Source organism: Atractosteus spatula, chromosome 9 (assembly GCF_055471065.1).
Source record: "Atractosteus spatula isolate fAtrSpa1 chromosome 9, fAtrSpa1.hap1, whole genome shotgun sequence".
Lineage (NCBI taxonomy): Eukaryota > Metazoa > Chordata > Actinopteri > Semionotiformes > Lepisosteidae > Atractosteus > Atractosteus spatula.
Window position 1 is genome coordinate 24,690,160 of NC_142714.1, and position 18,455 is coordinate 24,708,614.

The 18,455-nt window shown below is 39.7% G+C and overlaps 1 protein-coding gene across 5 annotated transcripts in view; it reads left to right on the forward strand.

Annotated features, from left to right (window-relative positions):
- Positions 1-18,455, forward strand: part of pacs2 (phosphofurin acidic cluster sorting protein 2) — a 131,608-nt gene that overhangs the window by 110,291 nt on the left and 2,862 nt on the right. For 3 of the 5 annotated variants that reach the window (XM_088925178.1, XM_088925179.1, XM_088925182.1), the window contains 9 exons: positions 1,596-1,750; positions 2,596-2,706; positions 4,340-4,448; positions 7,100-7,132; positions 12,069-12,111; positions 13,186-13,228; positions 13,878-14,013; positions 16,747-16,973; positions 17,928-18,041. In XM_088925178.1, the coding sequence (XP_088781304.1) occupies positions 1,596-1,750; positions 2,596-2,706; positions 4,340-4,448; positions 7,100-7,132; positions 12,069-12,111; positions 13,186-13,228; positions 13,878-14,013; positions 16,747-16,973; positions 17,928-18,041 (971 nt within the window). The remainder of the gene's footprint in view (positions 1-1,595; positions 1,751-2,595; positions 2,707-4,339; positions 4,449-7,099; positions 7,133-12,068; positions 12,112-13,185; positions 13,229-13,877; positions 14,014-16,746; positions 16,974-17,927; positions 18,042-18,455) is intronic. The other 2 variants (XM_088925180.1, XM_088925181.1) reach the window with 1 other exon arrangement.

Sequence of the window (18,455 nt, forward strand, 5' to 3'; positions counted from 1 at the left end):
AGTAGGTTTGTCTCCTATTCCACCAGTCTCTCCTTTCCTCAGCTCTGAAACACAGGCTTTTCTGACTACTTGTATTATACCAGCAGCCATATCATCCTGCAACCACAATTGGCAGCCCACTGAAGCTAAGCAGGTGTGAGCCTGGTCAGTACCTGGATGGAGACCTCCTGGGAAAAACTAAGGTTGTTGTGTTAGTGGGGCCAGCAGGGGGTGCTCACCCTGCGGCCTGTGTGGGTCCTAATGCCCCAGTATAGTGACAGGGCCACTATACTGTAAAAGAGGTGCTGTCCTTCGGATGAGACGTAAAAACGAGGTCCTGACTCTCTGTGGTCATTAAAAATCCCAGGGCGTTTCTTGAACAGAGTAAGAGTAGGGGTGTATCCCGGCGTCCTGGCCAAATTTCCCATTGGCCCTTACCAATCATGGCCTCCTAATAATCCCCATCTATGAATTGGCTTCATCACTCTGTTCTCCTCCCCACTAATAGCTGATGTTGTGGTGAGCATTCTGGCTTACTATGGCTGCTGTCGCATCATCCAGGTGGATGCTGCACATTGGTGGTGGTGGAGGAGAGTCCCCATTACTTGTAAAGCACTTTGAGTAGAGTGTCCAGAAAAGCACTATATAAGTGTAAGCAATTATTTATTATTATTATTATTACTTCTTACACCTTAGACACAACCAAAAACAGCCTCATGTTTTCGGGGCCAAAAATATATTTTGTACGAAAATATTTAATACAAAAGGAAAATTCCATGAAAATCAAATACTTCATTTGAATGTCCAGCAGTCAAACATTCCCGAGGGGCCCTGGTCAGCCTAAATGAATACCCAGGGATTTTGTCTTTTAAACATGACGTCTTACTGAATTTTACAGTAGGGTACTACATTTAAAAAAAAATGATGAGCTAATATGCGCCTATAGTAGAGAACAGCATTAAGATGGGAGCTAATAGTCAATTAAAGCAAAGAACTTTGTCTCCTGTCTTTCCAGGACCATAGTTGTCCTACTCTTATTTCAACCTTTTCATCACCAGTTGTAAGCAATTATTTGTTGTAGGGGTCCAGGGAAGGGGATAGAAATCTCTGCTCCTCTGGTCAAATGCTCATTGTCTGTTACTGTGAGAATCCATTGCTTTGATTTGTTGTTGGCTTCTACTACTAAACCTTAACCTTATATTTTTTCTTGAAAAAGATGTAATAAGGCCTCCTGAACCTAAACACTAGATGACCTAGGTTTCCAAGAGCTTGACTTAAAATGAAAGCTACAAGATTTAGTTGCCCTAAATCCCTGCAGGAGTTCTGCCCTGCATCTGATGTCCCTGTGCAATGTAATGTTCATTGAATGAGAATCTTTGTGATGAATGACTTACAAAAGAGGGCAGGGATGAGTCTTATTTCCTTTTTCTAGGCCCTTAGTTTGTCAGATATTGTCATCCCTAGACAAAAAAAAAACAAGCTGGTGAATCCATCTTAGAAGTACAACAGTGTCCAGACATGCTGTTTTTACTGCTGTCGGACAGCAGTTTCCACGGGGTTGGTGTGTAGAGACCGTTCAGCTCACTGAGAGTGCCTGTTCTGTCTGTCTCCACTAGCTGTAACTGTAACTCTCAGACGCCCATCCCAATCAAAATTGCTGTGGCCGGAGCCCAGCATTACCTCAGTGCTATCCTGCGACTGTTTGTGGACCACCTGTCCCACAAAACCCCTGACTGGCTGGGGTACATGAGGTTCCTGGTCATACCCCTGGGTGAGTAGTGAGGTCTCTGAGCAGCCCTCCCCTCAGTGGATGAATAGGTAGACACACATGACAATGTGTTTTCGATTAAAATTAAAATTACCCACGACAATATTACTGATTACCCACACTGTCCAGTTCAGTACATACATGAAAATAAAACTGCTATATCGAAATCCCTCTTCAGTGGGCTTTTCAGCTTATCTGGCACATGAAAGCATCATTGGACCTTCAAATAGCTTGCACAGCTGTTTCAATGTTTAATATACGGATAACTGTTATAAAATGTTTAAGGTGAATGCAAAAAAGTCTGGCATTGGAATGGAGTGGAACTTTGGTATTTATTACCTCTTCTGCAATACATTGCAATATTTTTATGCATACAAACGGAACCTTGAGCTATGATTTTCTGTATTTAGTGCTTATTTTGACACCATAAATTTATGTATTTGTTTATAGAAGCATCAGTCAAACATTTAAAAGGCCAAATTTCACACATCGTTATGTACTAGGACATACTGTATGCAGCCACAAGACATTGGTTTATAGCAGGGTACAATTCTACAAATTATTAGAATATTAAGAGCAATTGAAAATAATATTGATCCCATTAATGCTCAGGAGAGCGGTTTATACACCCTCGGTGATGCAGTGAGGAGCTGAACAATTACCAACCCAAAACATGATGTAAACTTTGCATCTAAAAATGCTTTTCTTCTAGCCAGTGGAATCCTACCATCAAAGACTCTGGGTTTGAAATTTGCTGTTGGTGTGTAAACTAGAGCTGCACCAGAGCCACATTGTTTTCCTTTATGAGGGCAAAACTATGCAGTTCTGCAGTCTTTGTCCTTTTTCAGGTTCTCATCCTGTGTCCAAGTACCTGGGAACCATAGACTACCGCTACAACAGCCTGTTTCAGGATGCGGCCTGGAGGGATCTGTTCCACAAGCCCGAGGCCCCAGTCGTAGGTAAGAGGGATGGAGGTCTGGTGATGAGATGCATTCACTTGTTCTTTTTCACTCTGATGAAGTTAAAAATGGATTAATGACAACTTTTTCATCAATGCATTGTGTATTTTCTACTCAAATTTCAATAGATGTTTGTCTTACACAGTCAATTTGATTGTAATATTTACTTCATATAAATCCATTCATAAAGCAAGATTTCAAGTAACTTTACAATAAAATGTTTTTCTAATGAGACGCAAATCTCCAACTCCAACTCCAACTCCAACAAAAACACCAACTCCCATCAAGTTTGCCGATGACACCACAGTTGTAGGTCTGATCACAGACAATAATGAGAGGGCCTACAGAGAGGAGGTCAATCTCCTTACAATGTGGTCTGAAGACAACAACCTCACCCTCAACGTCAGCAAAACCAAGGAACTGGTCGTTGATTTCAGGAAACTGCAAAATGGACATGCCTCTATCCACATCAACGGGACTGAAGTGGAAAGGGTCAGTAACTTCAAATTCCTTGGCGTCCATATCACCAAAGACCTCACATGGTCTCTCAATGCCACCTGTCTGATCAAGAAAGTGCAACAGCGCCTGTACTTCTTAAGACGGTTGAAGAAGGCTAAGATATGTCCCCAGATCCTCACTAACTTTTACAGATGCACTACAGACAGCACACTGAAAGGTTGCATCACAGTGTGTGGTATGCCAACTGCAGTACTGCTGACTGCAAAGCCCTACAGTGGGTGGTGAAAACTGCCCAGTCCATCACTGGGGTTTCCCTCCCATCCATACAGGACATTCATGACAGACGGTGCTTGAGGAAAGCTCTAAGCATCATCAAAGACCACACACACCCCAGCTACAGACTGTATGACCCTCTACCATCTGGAAAACGGTACCCGAGCATTTGGGCCTGGACTACCAGACTCAGAGACAGTTTTTACCCCCGCACTATCAAACTATTAAACTCCCAGCCTCTCTCACCTACGATCTGAACCTCACAGTGCCTTCTTTCTTACCAAAAACTCAAACACACATTGAAATCTACCTCTACCTCACATGTCAAAAAGCTCACTGCCCATAATTTTCTATCCTTTATTTCATTCTATTGATGTGTGTTTTGCACATCTGATGTTGTTTTGCACATTAGCTGTTACCTTTTGTTGTTTTGCACATTGCCTGTTGTCTCTGTCTTTCTTTTATTATACAATTGTATTGTTGTTTTTTTGTACTGCTTATTGTCTGAGAGCTAGCTAAATAGCATTTCTTCCATATACCTGAATATGAGCATAATGACACTAAACTTGAACTTGAAATCAATTCAGTAAATGGAACTTAAAGAGTAGAAAGTGAAACTTGAAACTAGTAATTGAAAGTGAAAGTGCTGATTAACTTGCAAGATCTGATGTACTGTAGGCTGGGAGGTCACTCTCTCTGGGAGGTCTATCTGTGTGTTGATGCTCTAGTTTGGGGGAGCTCAGCTCTTCTCTGAGCTCTGAATTACTCCTTTGAGTCAGCTGCTCTTCTCAGTTGCAGTTAATGTTTAAGGAGACCTGCGTAACCTGAAGGACTGGGGCTTTCCGGCTTTTCTCCCCCAGTCTGCCTGGTGAGTGAGATATGTGCGCGCTCTGTCTTGCAGTGCAGGATGGTCCTGATGTGGCGTTCAGGGTCACTCAGTACATGGTGGGGGCGAATGGAGCTCACCAGCTGCCCATTGCGGAGGCCATGCTCACTTACAAACAGAAAAGGTAAGGCTTAGGTGCCCTCTCTCCCCCGCAGCAAATAAACACAAGTTGGGGAGGAGGGTATGATTGAAGGCTAAAAATCATGAGGTGAGAATGGAAAAGCCATCCATTTCTTTCCTGAGTTGCTAGCCGGCTGTTTTTATGCACTCCAATTTTTTAAGCACTCTATTTAAAAATGTACTGTATGTGGTGACCATGACCAGGATTTCCCAAGCGTCTGCGCATAACTGGTTGAACACCCCGAGAGCCAGGAGTAGGGTGGGATTAGTTTGCCTGGGTGCTCTTGGTTCTCAGTAATTCACCAGCCCCTGCAGCCTTGCTGGCTCTAGAAGGCGTGAACATGTGGAGTATGTGCAGCCTATTGACTCAACATGGTCAGGAATGTGCTTTCCTCCTGGCCTCAAGGATTGTAGTTGTGATCCAGGATGTGGAAGAAAACAAAAAAAACTAAAAAGTTTGGCTATTCCAAATCATGTAGATAGAACAGAAACAATTGGCAGCCAAAGAGAGGCAAACACAAAACCTATGCTCATGTCACAAGTGATCACAGTCTGAGCAGACCGTGGGAGTCGAACTCTTTTAATCACACTAGCGTTCAGATCTTGATTTAGAAATCAAGTCAGGTATATTGTCATGCCTGTGTTGCTGTTGTTTTTTTTAAATATGTGTTTTCAGAATGTATTTTTGCTCATTTCTTTTTTCAGGAATTCAATTCATAAATACTTTTGATGTCTTCAAAATGTGTTTTCCGTTGCCTCACTCTTCCTCCGACACACCACATACAGTATAAACTTTGTAGAACAAGGGGTGAAGCAGTTTGCCACAGAGGTTAAGGCAATTTCAGTTTAAAATGGTAGTTTATGCAAACTGGCTCACTTTTGATTTTGTTTTGTGAGATTTGGGTAATTCTTAAGAATTTTGCAGCACAAATGTTTATGCCCACCACAAATGTATCACAATTAATTGCCATGTGTACAAGATGTTTGCCAACAGTTATAACTCTTTGCATTTTATAGTGCTTTTAATCCAAAAGGAACACAATACATGCAAAGAACTCTAAAAAGAGAGAGCCTCCTTCTTAAGAAACTAAATTGGTTTAGAAAAAGATATAATGAATAAAACAGTGAAAGGTTATATTTATATGTAATTAATTGTAATTGTAATATAATTAATATGTTCAATCTGAATTACTTGCACTAGAACCAGTATTCAGAAACACCTGGTCTAGACTGATTGTTGAAATTCAGCAGCCACAGTCTCTAATCAGAAAACTAACAATCACTGAACTTGGCAAAGCTGCTGAAGGTGAATTAGTGCAGTGTTGTATAAGGGGATTGCATACAGTACTTCACATTGGTGAAGTAATTTCTTGTTCTTGTTTCTCCATCTGATGAACTGTATACAGAGGGTGCTGGTGCAAAATGGTTGTGGCTGCATTTCAGTGATGAATGAAGTGGGTTCCCTCCCATATGTATTGCAATTTGAGATCCTTTGGGATGAAAAGTTCTATTTAAGTGTAAGGAATTTTTATTACAGTATGACCCAAATATTATTACAAATATGAGTCAAAGAAGAATCTCTACTTGAGACGGGCAATTCCAGTGATCGAGGGTCACGAAATCAAATCTGTGGGTTTTTCCTATTAGCACTTGATTGCTTAGCCAAATAATTCAGTTAGGAAATCTAGGGTCTGAAGTGGGATGAAAATTAGAGTGTGCTGCATCTTACCAGGACTGGAGTTAACCATCCCTGATCTACACCATAATTAAATGTGGGCATCTTCAGCCCTGCTACTGGAGAGCTCCAATCCAGCAGGTGTTGTACAGTAGGTAACTGTAGTCACTCTTCCTTAAATTTTGCGCAGCTGCCGTTACACTTGGTATGAAACACGTTTACTTAACCATCTATCCATTTAACTACTTAAACCAATTATGAGTTACAGAGGAGCCGGAGCCTATCCTGGCAAGCAGAGGGTGCAAGGCGAGGCACACCTTGGACGAGATGCCAGTCCATTGCAGGGCACACACGGACATAAACACACATCCACACATACACCAGAGCTAATCTTTCTAGAAGCCTTTATTAACCTACCAGTATGTCTTTGGACTGTTAGAGATAACTGGACCACACAGAGAAAATTCAAACACAGGACTACAGTACCTCCATGCAGATAGTACCCCAGATCCAGAATTGAACCCAGGGCCGAAGCTCTACGAGGCAGCAATGCTAGCTACTGTATCACCATGCTGTGCCATTTACTTATCATTCGGAATAAAAGTTTTCTGTCCTCAAGGGCAAGAGCTCTCTTAACTGGATCAATCACTTACAAGTCATTTCCAGTCATTAGAAATGAATGATTTAGGGTGACCTCTAAAATGTATTGGATTGGGGCTCTCCTGGACCAGGTTTTGAGATCCCTGCTTTGGGTGGATAATGTTTACTGTACCTTGAAAAGAACAGCCCAGTGTACTACACATCGCATGAGGAACAACATGAAGGGTTGTATGAATGGCGTTTGGTGGGTTTTCAGTGCCGTTGGTAGCTGGATTGTGCTGTAAAAATCTTTCACGCAGACCACATTGCGTGTCCTTATTGTGTGTTAATAACACTTGTGTTTCTTGTTGTTTTTTTATTTTTGTGTGTTTTCTTTCAAGGAAAAAGAGCTTTCATTTTGATTTTGCAGTAAGGTACTGTTGTCTGCTTGAGTCTCATTGTATTGTGTCATTAATTTGCTCTGTTTGGGATGGTTCTTGCCTCCACGGTCTTTATCAGCCAGTTTAACCATCACTTGTGCCTGTAATGTATTTTTTGTCCTTTTGCAGACTGTTAATTCATGTCTGAACCTGATTCTTGTGTGAACGCTCTTGGACTCTAAACAAAACTTAAGCTAAGATGGAAAGATTTGAAAAAATCCAAGAAAGCAAAGTTCACACACTCTGATCCCCAATTGGTCCTTCTAGGTTTCAATACGCTTGTTGTGTCATACAAATGACAAAGTCCAGGTGTCTGTGTAGTAGAAGTCTCTTTATTTTATATGCATATGGAAGAACGGTTTGTAACCACCGAAATAGAAAATAAGTAACTAAAGATGGTCTTTTATACTGCGAAACAAACAAGTTACTACAACATATTCTGAATGAATGATAAGACAACAACACATCCCTGTATGGAATTAATCATATCTAAGTTGCAGACTAGACAAAAGCTAGTTCCTTTCATATGTTCTGTGCACACAGCCAGCTTACCTCATGCATGCCCTTTTATCCTACTGACCAAGGACAGGCAGCACATTTATATGTTTGGGCAGAAAGCCGACTTCAAGCCACTAGACTGCATAGTTTGCAAAAATACAAAAATGATATTATCTCACTTCCCAGGTGTCTCCCTTGTCTCTTCATGCTTAAGCACACAATTTCTAAAATCAATTTTAATTTAATTAGGATGAAGTCATTTAGCAAACTTTACTGAAAACCACAAGAATTATCCCATATGTTACAGCTGCCAAGGAATCATAACAGTTTTTTATTCTTTTTTTATTTTTTTTACTGTCATTTTTATGGTGCCTACAGCAGGTAGTTTGGTGTAAAAACGTCTTTAATGCATTTTGGCTTTAAAGGTCCTCAGTGACTCGTTCTCATAAGCTGAAAGAGTTTCACAGTACAGTAACAGTTGGCTCTCACCCAGGCTGTGTCACTAAACTCACTGCCTGGTTCCTATTGCAGGACCGATTCAATCTGGGGGCCAGGAGAGTCAGAATTCATAATTCAGTTGCATATCTGGTACCCATTTTGGGTGCCTACTTACCTTCTAAGTCTGGCAAAATAAAGTGGTTGTATGCTGTGAGAGCTAAGGTGGCCTGCAAGCCAGCAGGGATTTGTAAGTCTCCAAGTGTATTTGCACTTGCCTGTATTTGATTGTATTTGCACTGATCAGGACTGGGCATACAGTATCTCCAGTGGGAATAGATCAAATGTTAAAGAAAGCTGCACTGTTTTCCTTGTCATTTAGTAGATTTTTAATAGACCAACACATCTGTTTTTAATGAAGGACAACAACAGATACTGTACAGTAGATGTGTTGGTTAAACGACTGGCTGGAGGCTAAAGGCTGTTTCATGTGCTGTCCTCTTTCTGGGTGTTTCTTTCTGGATCCTCTCTTATCCTCCTCCTGCACTGTGAATGGCCTTTGTCTGCTTCTCAACTCTTGGGCAGTGCTGTGAATGCCAGATTTTTCATCATGTTTGCATTTATTTATTTAAATACACTGGTGGTCAAAATCACCAGGAGAGTCCTATTGAAACACTGCTAGGAAGGATAGCATGTATTATACATAAAGAGTTCATTTACTTGAAAAGTTCCTGCTCTTTGTTCAAAGAAACATACTCTCATTTGACTACAAAATAACCCTCCTTGACAATCACAGCTGCAGTACTCTAGGCACTGTCACTAGTTATTAACAGTGTATTGCTGTCTGTTGCTACGTGCTCAGTTCCAAGCATCTACAAGAGCATTATTGCTTTTTGCTTTTTTATAACTTTATTGTTGCATTCCTTTTTTTATTGTCCTGGTATGGTCACTCACACTAGCTGGGCAATGTGGTGAGGGAGCTGGCGTGACTGGTACTGTACAGTACATCAGTAGCTTAATAATAATAATAACAACAATAATAATAATAATAATAATTGCTTACACTTATATAGAGCTTTTCTGGACACTCCACTCAAAGCGCTTTACAGATAATGGGGACTCCCCTCCACCATCACCAATGTGCAGCATCCACCAGCTTACAGTATATCTGCTTCTATTTCTTTCTTATTGTACTTAAACTTTTTATGTGGATTTATCTTATTTTTGTGTAGGGTCCTTAACACATTGAAAAACATGCCCTTCACCCACAGGTCATCATTCCTAGAGTGTGGCGCATGCGTGGCATTGGAATGGCATTTAATATTGTGCCAGCAGGCTTTATAGACTGTGGGAAATGGTAAAGGCCCAATGTAAAGAAACAGTATAGTGTAACACCACAGTCATGTGACAGAATACCCACAAGTATCTGCAGCTGAAATTGGACTAAATATGGACTGTTTGTTAAGAGATGATAGAAAGTTATCATCAACAAATTCTCATATTTGAGAAGGTTTACCTGTTTTACAATTTTGTCAGTTGCTTATCCTATAACATCCTTTTTAGGCATGTTTTCTTATGATTCCTCAAAGATGCCCAAAATTTTGACTGCCAGTGTATATACAATAAGCATGTCAATATAGACAGTGTCTTTCAAAAGTGCTGGGATTGCAGTGTCAAAACTGTTATTTTTGTTTTCCAATCAAAACACTTGAATTTGTGATCTAGTGTGATGTAAATAATAATAGCAACAATAAACAGTTCTTATTTGGTTAATTCCAAGCATACATTGACAAGAACAAAAATGTACTTTGTTTAGCCCATTGATTTCATTTGACCATAAACATGCGGGCATATTGACTTTAAGTAAATTGGAGAGTGTAAAAGCCAATATTTGATTTTATATCTCCCTGTAGAAAGAACTGCACAAAGTCTGCCGCTGATTGAGCTGTCATCAGGTGATTACAACTCAGTGTTTAGCTGCAGCCACTTTGAGTTCTTGCTTATCCTATAAGTGTTCTGACTTTTAAATATTTTGTTTTATTCAGCACGTAAATAAAATCCATACTTGGGTTTAAACCTGTAAATTGACTTGGCCAGTCTAATATTGTGCCCCTTCTAATGCCCTTTTTCTCCTAATGAACTCCTTGGTTGTACAAGCCATATGTTTTGTGTCATTGTCATGCTCCAACGGTAAAGCCCTGCCTTATAAGTATGGTAGCAGTTTTGTCTACATAAGCATGCAATTTTCTGTAAACTTCTGTTCATTCTGCTGCTTCCATCATTAGCTATATCAGAAATAAGGATGAGTGAGCCAGTTCCAGAGGAGCCGTTGACATTTAGGCCATACTTCATAGTTGAGGTTGTTCCCTTTGGAGAATTTGCAGGTCAGTGTGGTCCATCTGTCCATGAAACCTTGAACCACAACCCTCCTGGTTCAGCTTTGTACTTCCAAGCAAATTCTGAAGCATGGTGGAAATGTTGTCATATCAAGGCTAACACATGAATGGCTGCTTCAGTCAGAACACTCCAAAATTAGTCAAGACCTCAAAGTGGCAGCACCACAGCATCTCAGGTGATCACACAAGGAGTGTGGTGAGCTTGATGGGTCACAGACTTCATGCGGTAATATCTTTAAGGGAATATGCAGCCAAATACTGTTATATTCTGACATTTACTTAAAGTGAATGTGTCCCGATACTTGAATTCACTTGATTGAGTGTAAAGTACAGTATGTTTGTATTCTAATATGATCAAATGTGTGTGTGGAATTACCCAAAACTAAAACATTATTTACATTATTTCATTCTTCTTCTCATTTATGCCCACCTCATGATTGCAAACAGTAAGTTTGCGAAATAAAGCAAAAATAACGTTTTGATGTTGCAATTCAACATTTTAACTTCTTCTTCAAAGGTTTCCTCTCCAAACAACTATTAAACACCTGCAGTATGTAGTTCTGATACAATTCCTTGACAGAAACTGGTTATTACAGGTTGCTGGAATGTGCATCTGCTTTACTGTTACAGGTTTTTATACAGAACGGTCACTTTGCTGGTATTACAGTCTTCTTCATTTATTCTACTGAAAGTTTGCATCTTGCTGCTGGCTTGCTGACAGAATGTAAAGCTGGGCTGAGAGGCTGAGACTGTGTTGTGCATGTTCTTCTCTTTATGTAGATGGTTCCCGGTTTTGGCACTGAGGAACTTCTCAGATCGCCCTGAAATACTGTAGTGTAGGGGTGGAGCGTTCTTTCCAAAGAGCCATAGTCTGAGTGATTTTCTAACTAACGGTAAACTAGCAAGTAATAAATATTGGCAAGAGATTTCTAATAATTGGTTTTTTGGAGAAATTCAGCTCAAAGCCAAGAATTAAGTATCAAAGGCTTGGTTACAACAAACGATTGATTGTCTTGAATCTTGGCTGGTCACCCCTGCTCCAAAAAAGTTGAAGAATACAGTTTAGCAGAGAAAGAAACAGCTGTTTTACTGCTCTAGGAATTGCAGAAATTTCAATGACTTAATTTGTCAATTACTTTTGGACACATTCTGGAAAAGAAGTGATTTAAGACAGTTTATCAAGTGCAGATTTCCAGAGATCTTGAGAATTATATAGTACAGTCTAAAACGGCTGTCATTCTCTTTAAACAATTCTTAAAAATAATGTCATAACGTTTTTCTGCCAGTTCAGATTCTGGTTGGCAGAAGTCAATAAAACACTGATCCATGTGGAATAGAGCTGTGCTTGTTCAGATGTTTTAGACTCCTGCTAAGAAAAAGGTTGCTGAGTCACCCTTGGTTGAATAGCCTCAGTTTGTACAGTACATGTTATTACACACACCTCATAATGTGTGAATGTTCAGGACAAAAAGATGGTACTTTTCTGTGGCTCTCTGGAACTTCGATGAAGAAGAGGAAGGAGTAAGGCAGGGATGTGTCTCAGTGTATTTAATGTCTAGCTTTGCTTTTGTCTTATTTTGTTCTTTGCTGCATCTATTCAGCCCTGATGAAGACTCCTGCCAGAAATTCATCCCATTCATTGGAGTAAGTGACTTTTCTTTCCTGATTTGTGACTTAATTGTTAGTTTGTCTCTCTGACAGTCTCTCTGAGCTGCAGCTGTCAGTTTAATGCACTGGCAGGTGATTAAGGATGATTTAGAGAAGAAGTAAGCACAGGCATTGAAATGCAGGAGCAACAGAGGGACCTGTTGCAACTGGTTCCGTGTAGGTCAGATATATCCTGAAGAGAAGCGAAAATTTACAATTTCTTCTGCAAGATGGGGAATGAGTCTGTGGTTCTGACAGTGGCAGGTAGGTTGTTCCTCCATTGGGTGCAGATAACAGTTAGGCCTGGAACTTGCAGCACCTCAGCAACTAACATGGAATAACTAGAATTCAGGCTGGAAGGAACCCAGTTATGGTTTAGTGAGAAGGAGAAACCGGATAGGCAAAGTGGATTATAGACCAAATTAGAGAGGGAAGGTGTGGCCAAAGCAGTGGCCTAGAGATACTTAATGCTGTTATATTCTGACTCAAATTATAAGTGATGCAAAGACCCAGCTATCAGGTGGTTAATGTCTGTAGGTCCTCCTGCAGATGGATCTCCCACAACCTTTAGACTTTAGACACCTGGTGAATTGATATACTATATATATATATCACTAACAATGAATTACCTACTGTAGAAAGAGTATATTATATTGGAAAATGAGGCTATATGTAGGAAGGTGCTTAGTCTTGATTTCATCTGAGTGTGTCCTGATTTATTTTATATTTATGACACAAAAATAATTAAAATCCATTGATATTTTCAGTACTTTTTTCAGATCTTAGAATTAGTTTGGCAACTAACTGTCCACAGATCATATCCAGATATTTCCTGAAGGAAGCTGGAGTTCCAGCTTCAACAGTGTGCATTTTCCAGATTTTCACAACTTTGTGTGTGAAAAAAAAAACCTCTTGTTCTTGTAAATGCATTACAAGTCGTTTCCCCCTCCTCTGGTCTGAGTTTTTCTGTTGATTCTGAGGAAGTCCATTGAGTTAACTGAATGTGTGGTCGGGTAATCCCTCATTTACCGGTTACAGTCCTCTTACTTTTTGGACTTGTTTGCTTTTCAGGTTGTCAAAGTGGGGATTGTGGAGCAGTCGTCTGCCACATCAGGTGAGACTCACCTGTTTCCTTCCTTTCAGAAGGCTTGATGACTTGTAGGTACTGAAATGCTGAATCAAGGGGATGGCAAAGGATCTCTTTTCTGAGTTACTGGAGGCCACTCTGTACTGAGGTGGAAGGCCAAGGAGTATTGTCTGTGGCTGGACTTCCTTCAGCTACCTGTATACTTCATAGAGAATCAAGATGTATTGATCAGAACGTTTTAAGATTCCAATCGATAGGGTAAATAAAAAGGGCATAAACCAAAGGTTGATTCAAAGACTTTAAATAAAAGTAAGTCAATATAAACCCTTAGAAAATATTAAGGTGCTGTTTAATAATAGGGAATCTGTATTAAGAATGTTATGATGTTGTGAAACATGCTTAGATTTTTATAGTTCCTAATAAAACATTACCAAGGAAAAATATATTGCAACATACAGTATATCTCTGCTTTATGTTATGTGAAAAGCATATCTAAAAAGCCTTGGATTAAAGCCTCCAATCAACCATGTTCCTATCTTGCATAAAGGAGAGACCATTTGTAGTTCACTCAAGACACGGATGGAAGAGGAACCAGCCTTGTTTCATGATTGCCTTGCTGTGTTTTTCTGCAGCCCTGATCTGGGCCTGTGTAAGCATTGCCTCTCGTTCTCTGCAGGCGACTCCGATGACGCAGCCCCCATGTCCGCTGGCCTGCTCTCTTCCACTCCCCCTCAGGTGTCCCCAGCCCTGAAGGAGGCCTCTCCCACACCTCCCTCTTCCCCCTCCGTCAACGCCAGCTTCAGCTCCTATGGGTATGCTACAGCTTAGAGCCCCGGCTCCCATCACGCTGTTTCACAGACACTGTAGAGGTTAAATAACGAGCTGCATTATGAGAGCGATGATCTATAATCAATAATAGTGCTCATTGTTGATTGATGCCAGTCTTAAAGTAAACACCCATGCAGATTTAAAAATATGAGCATGTACTCTATACAAGTAACCGTCACTAGGTAGTTTGAAACAAAACAGATTTCCACATTTGCAGCACTGATCAGATTTATTCATACTCCCAGCAAAACTGCAACAAAAATTATTTATGAACTGCATATTGTGCCTTATAAATGTTTAAAAAACAAAATGGTATTCTGTAATCTTAATAGCTTTGCACTAATGAAAGTCATGTTTGGTATAAATATTTTAAGCCCAGAAAACTGTAGTTTGAATTTTTGCAAATCCTCTACTGGCGTTGATTTCATTAAGTCACCTCCTGTAGTGTGCTGTGAGGGTCTGAAACATCTGTGGGTGGATTTTTGACCTCTCCTCCAGGCAAAATGGCTCTAGCTCCTTCATTGCCTTTGGTTTCCATTTGTAACCTGTCTTCTTGACTTTGAGCATCTGGTTTGATTGGATCAAGATCTGGAGTTTTAGATGGCCAGCTCAGAACATTTGGTTTTGTGTGCAGCTAGCCATTTCTTTGTCTATTTGGATGTATGCTTTCTGTCCTAGCCATGCTGGAGTGACGATTTTTGGCCAGGCTGGAGCTTCATGGCACAAAGTTTGGCCAAAATAACCGGGTATGTGATGGAGGTCATGATTACCCCTGTCTGAACAAGAGCTTCAGGACCCTTGAAGGCACAATGAATCCAAAACATAACAGAACCTCCACAGTGGCCTTGAATGGGTTTATACCAAACATAATGTCAATGAGCAGGGCCAAAAAGTCCAGTTTTCATGTTATCTGACAACTTCAAATTGCTACTAAGATATTCTTTGGCAAATTTGAGGTTGCCTCTACTAGTTGTCCAAATTCGGAAAAGGCTTCTATATTGCAATCTCGCCATAAATGCCATGATTATGCAGGTGATGTAAAATGGTAGTTTCTGGCACTTCCTGTCAAGACAAGGACAGTTTGTTGAAAACCTCCAGTTGTTTTCTTTGGATTTACTGCTGTCTGCTAAACCACTTGTCTCTCAGCCTGCGGAAGAAAGATGCACATACATCCTCTTCCTGGCAGAGTGGCCATACTAAAGTAGACTTAAATGTCTTAATAATGCGCAATAATGTGGAAAATGGTGAATTCAGCTTTTTATGAATTCTTTGCTAGCTAATTCCCTACCTGGGGACATCAAGGACCATTTACCTACAATTATTGGAGCTATCTCTGACCATAACCCCTATTGAGGATTCTACTGCTGAATGTCTTTCCTGTGTTACTTTCTTTTCATACCCCTTGGAAACAGAAAACAATTACAGGCCTCTATATAGTTTCCAAGGCTTCCATTGCACTTATAAAAAGCAGAATACTAATGTAGATTTGCTTTTATTAGATTATATTTAAAGGAGTAGGTGTAGAGGAAAGTGTAAGGTATAAAGTAGGTGTAAGAGGTGTAGAGAGATATATATGTAATTACCAATTTCTGGAATTCAAGTATTTATTGAAATAATGAAATATAACTTTGCTCTCCACTGTGCTATTATTAATATTGTTGAACATTTTTGACATTTTTAAGTAACACACATTATCTGATCTGTATATAATTGTGTTATTTGACATTTTGTGTTCCTGTTTTGTTCTGGTATGAATATATCTGGAAGGCGTTATGTATGTGCTCTAGAATGAAATGCTGCTGTTTGTCCAACCACAAGACTACCACAGACAGAACTGTCTTAAGAATTTTTCATTTGGCCTTTTGTATCAGCCATTTTTTTAATCTGCTCAGTTGCTGTTCTTATGTACTGACCATATGTCTATGACAAGAACTAACTTAAACTGAAACCTTTGAAAGAACAAATATTTAGTTTAATAGGCTATTGTTTTTGTTCACAGGTTTAGAAGTGCTGGGCTGATTCTTTATGCACATTAATATTGCCAAATGCAAAATATAATTTTGCTGCACAAAAATAAGCTACACTTGACGATTGAAAAATACAGTTCTAGTTTGTAAACCTCTAGTTAGAATTTCGACAGACTTGTAACAATTTGTAACAGTGCTCAAAATGTGTTTCTTGCCATTTGTGCAAATTAAAGTTTAAATTTGGAAAATATAAAAAAAGCAGATGGTACAAATGCTAATATTAAAAGCTTTACTTTCTGGGATTCTAAAACTCTGTGTCTTTGTAGGGAAAAAAGTCATTCTATTTTTATATTATATTTATCATGTATAATAAGACCTGGCCTAATTGAGCTGGAAAAAAAACTTTGTTCTATAATGTAACCAGTGTGGTGGTGATTATGTATATTTTTGCCTTATGTTTTTCTGTGGACTTTAAATCTGAAAATCACTTAAGGGGCACGATTTTTTACTGACTAGTCTGCACATTGGGAAAATGAATGACTCCGCTTCACCTAACAAGAGAGGAGATTGTTATCATGCTTTGTTTTTCATAATATTTTTAAGTAGCATTCATTGGAAAATAGCAATACATACTTGGACAGCGTATAGCAGTATGCCATTTGTATTTTTACTGCATTGCCTAGCTCCTAGCAGCTGCAGTGACAAGTGCCTCTCTCCCTCCCCCCATGTCTTTGAACTGTGCTCCTGCAGGTCCCCAGGATCTGGGCAGGGAGAGCTGATGGGGCTCCAAGTGGATTACTGGGTGTCTCCGCTGGAGAGGAAGAGAGAGGTGGAGAAGAGAGACTCATCTTCTAAAAACACCCTCAAGTGCACCTTCCGATCACTGCAGGTCAGCCGGCTTCCACTTCCTGGGGCAGAGAGTTCCCCTCATCCCACCATGTCTATGACTGTGGTCACCAAGGAGAAGAACAAGAAAGGTAAGACCTTGCCCTCACACTACAATACAGCACAGTTACAGCTTACTTATGTATGGTGTATATTTGTGCTGCCTGCATTCAATACTCCCCACTTAGTGTGGCATAATCTACAATACAAACTTGACTGATTTACTGGCTACAACAAAAAAATAGATCATTAATGTACATTAGGAAAAGCAGTGGACAGATACTGTACATTCCTGTGGTTACCTAATAACATATAATAACATCCCCTGAATTTGAATATTCACCCTTTATCTGCAGCCTGTGTTTCCTGCCCAATAATCAGTTCCTTATTCATGTCCAGTCAAAGCAATGCATGTACTACTATAAAGGTTCAAAAGGGTTTTTAATTTGTTTTTTCAAAACAGAATTTTCTTTTATTTTACCGCTGACAGGATTTTGTAGCACATACGTGCAGTTAGGGAAGTATCTGAGAGTATCTAACTCCATATCAACATAGGACCATAAGGAGTTTGTTGTATGAAGTTGTGATTTTACTAAACAACACCTGTATTATTTTGTATTTCAAACATACAACAGAAGTAGAATAAACTATATAAACAGGTAAAAACCTGTCTTATATCTCTTAATGGCATATTACAATGTGTCACTCTACGGTAGGCTACAGTAATTAGCTTTTACATGAGTTGTAGTGTATGTTCTTTTATACATATTCCATGCAACTAGTTATAGGAATAAAGTAAAGTAGTAGTAGCAGCTGTCACTAGAGCACTGCACATCCAGTAAAGCACATGTGGATTTAGGATGATGTGTTATTGTTTGCTTTGTCACAAAGTATATATCAAATTAGCCATTTTTATACACATTCCTCAGCAGGAAATTCAAGTTCATTTTACTAATTCTGCAGATTAGTACAATTAGTTGATTAGTTGATTGACTTTGTTCAAACAAAAGTGTGTCAGTTTCCTTGATTTTGTCATTCTCGTGTAGTCATGTTTCTGCCAAAGAAAACTAAGGACAAGGAGGTAGAATCCAAAAGCCAGATGATTGAGGGGATCAGCAGACTGATCTGCACAGCCAAGCACCAGCAGACCATGCTGAGAGGTAGGTAATCAGCATTATGCACAGACACTGAGCCTCGCTCCCATATATATTGATACACACAGACACTGGAACACATTCACATGCACCAGAGATATTGAAATACTTTCACATACAGTATATACACACACCCAGAACCCTGAAACACAGACACTGTATCACATTTATATACTCACCCCCACACACCTGCACCACAGACACTGGATCACATTCATATACAGTACACACACACCCCACACACCTGCACCACAGACACTGGATCACATTTATATATACACACCCCCTGGACACTGGAAAATAATCTCACATGCACACACGCATACAGTTGTATCCTAAACATGTATAAAACACGCAAACTAACTCCAGACAGTAAACACATAAAATGACACATGCTGCAGGCACCAAAGCAGAGACTAT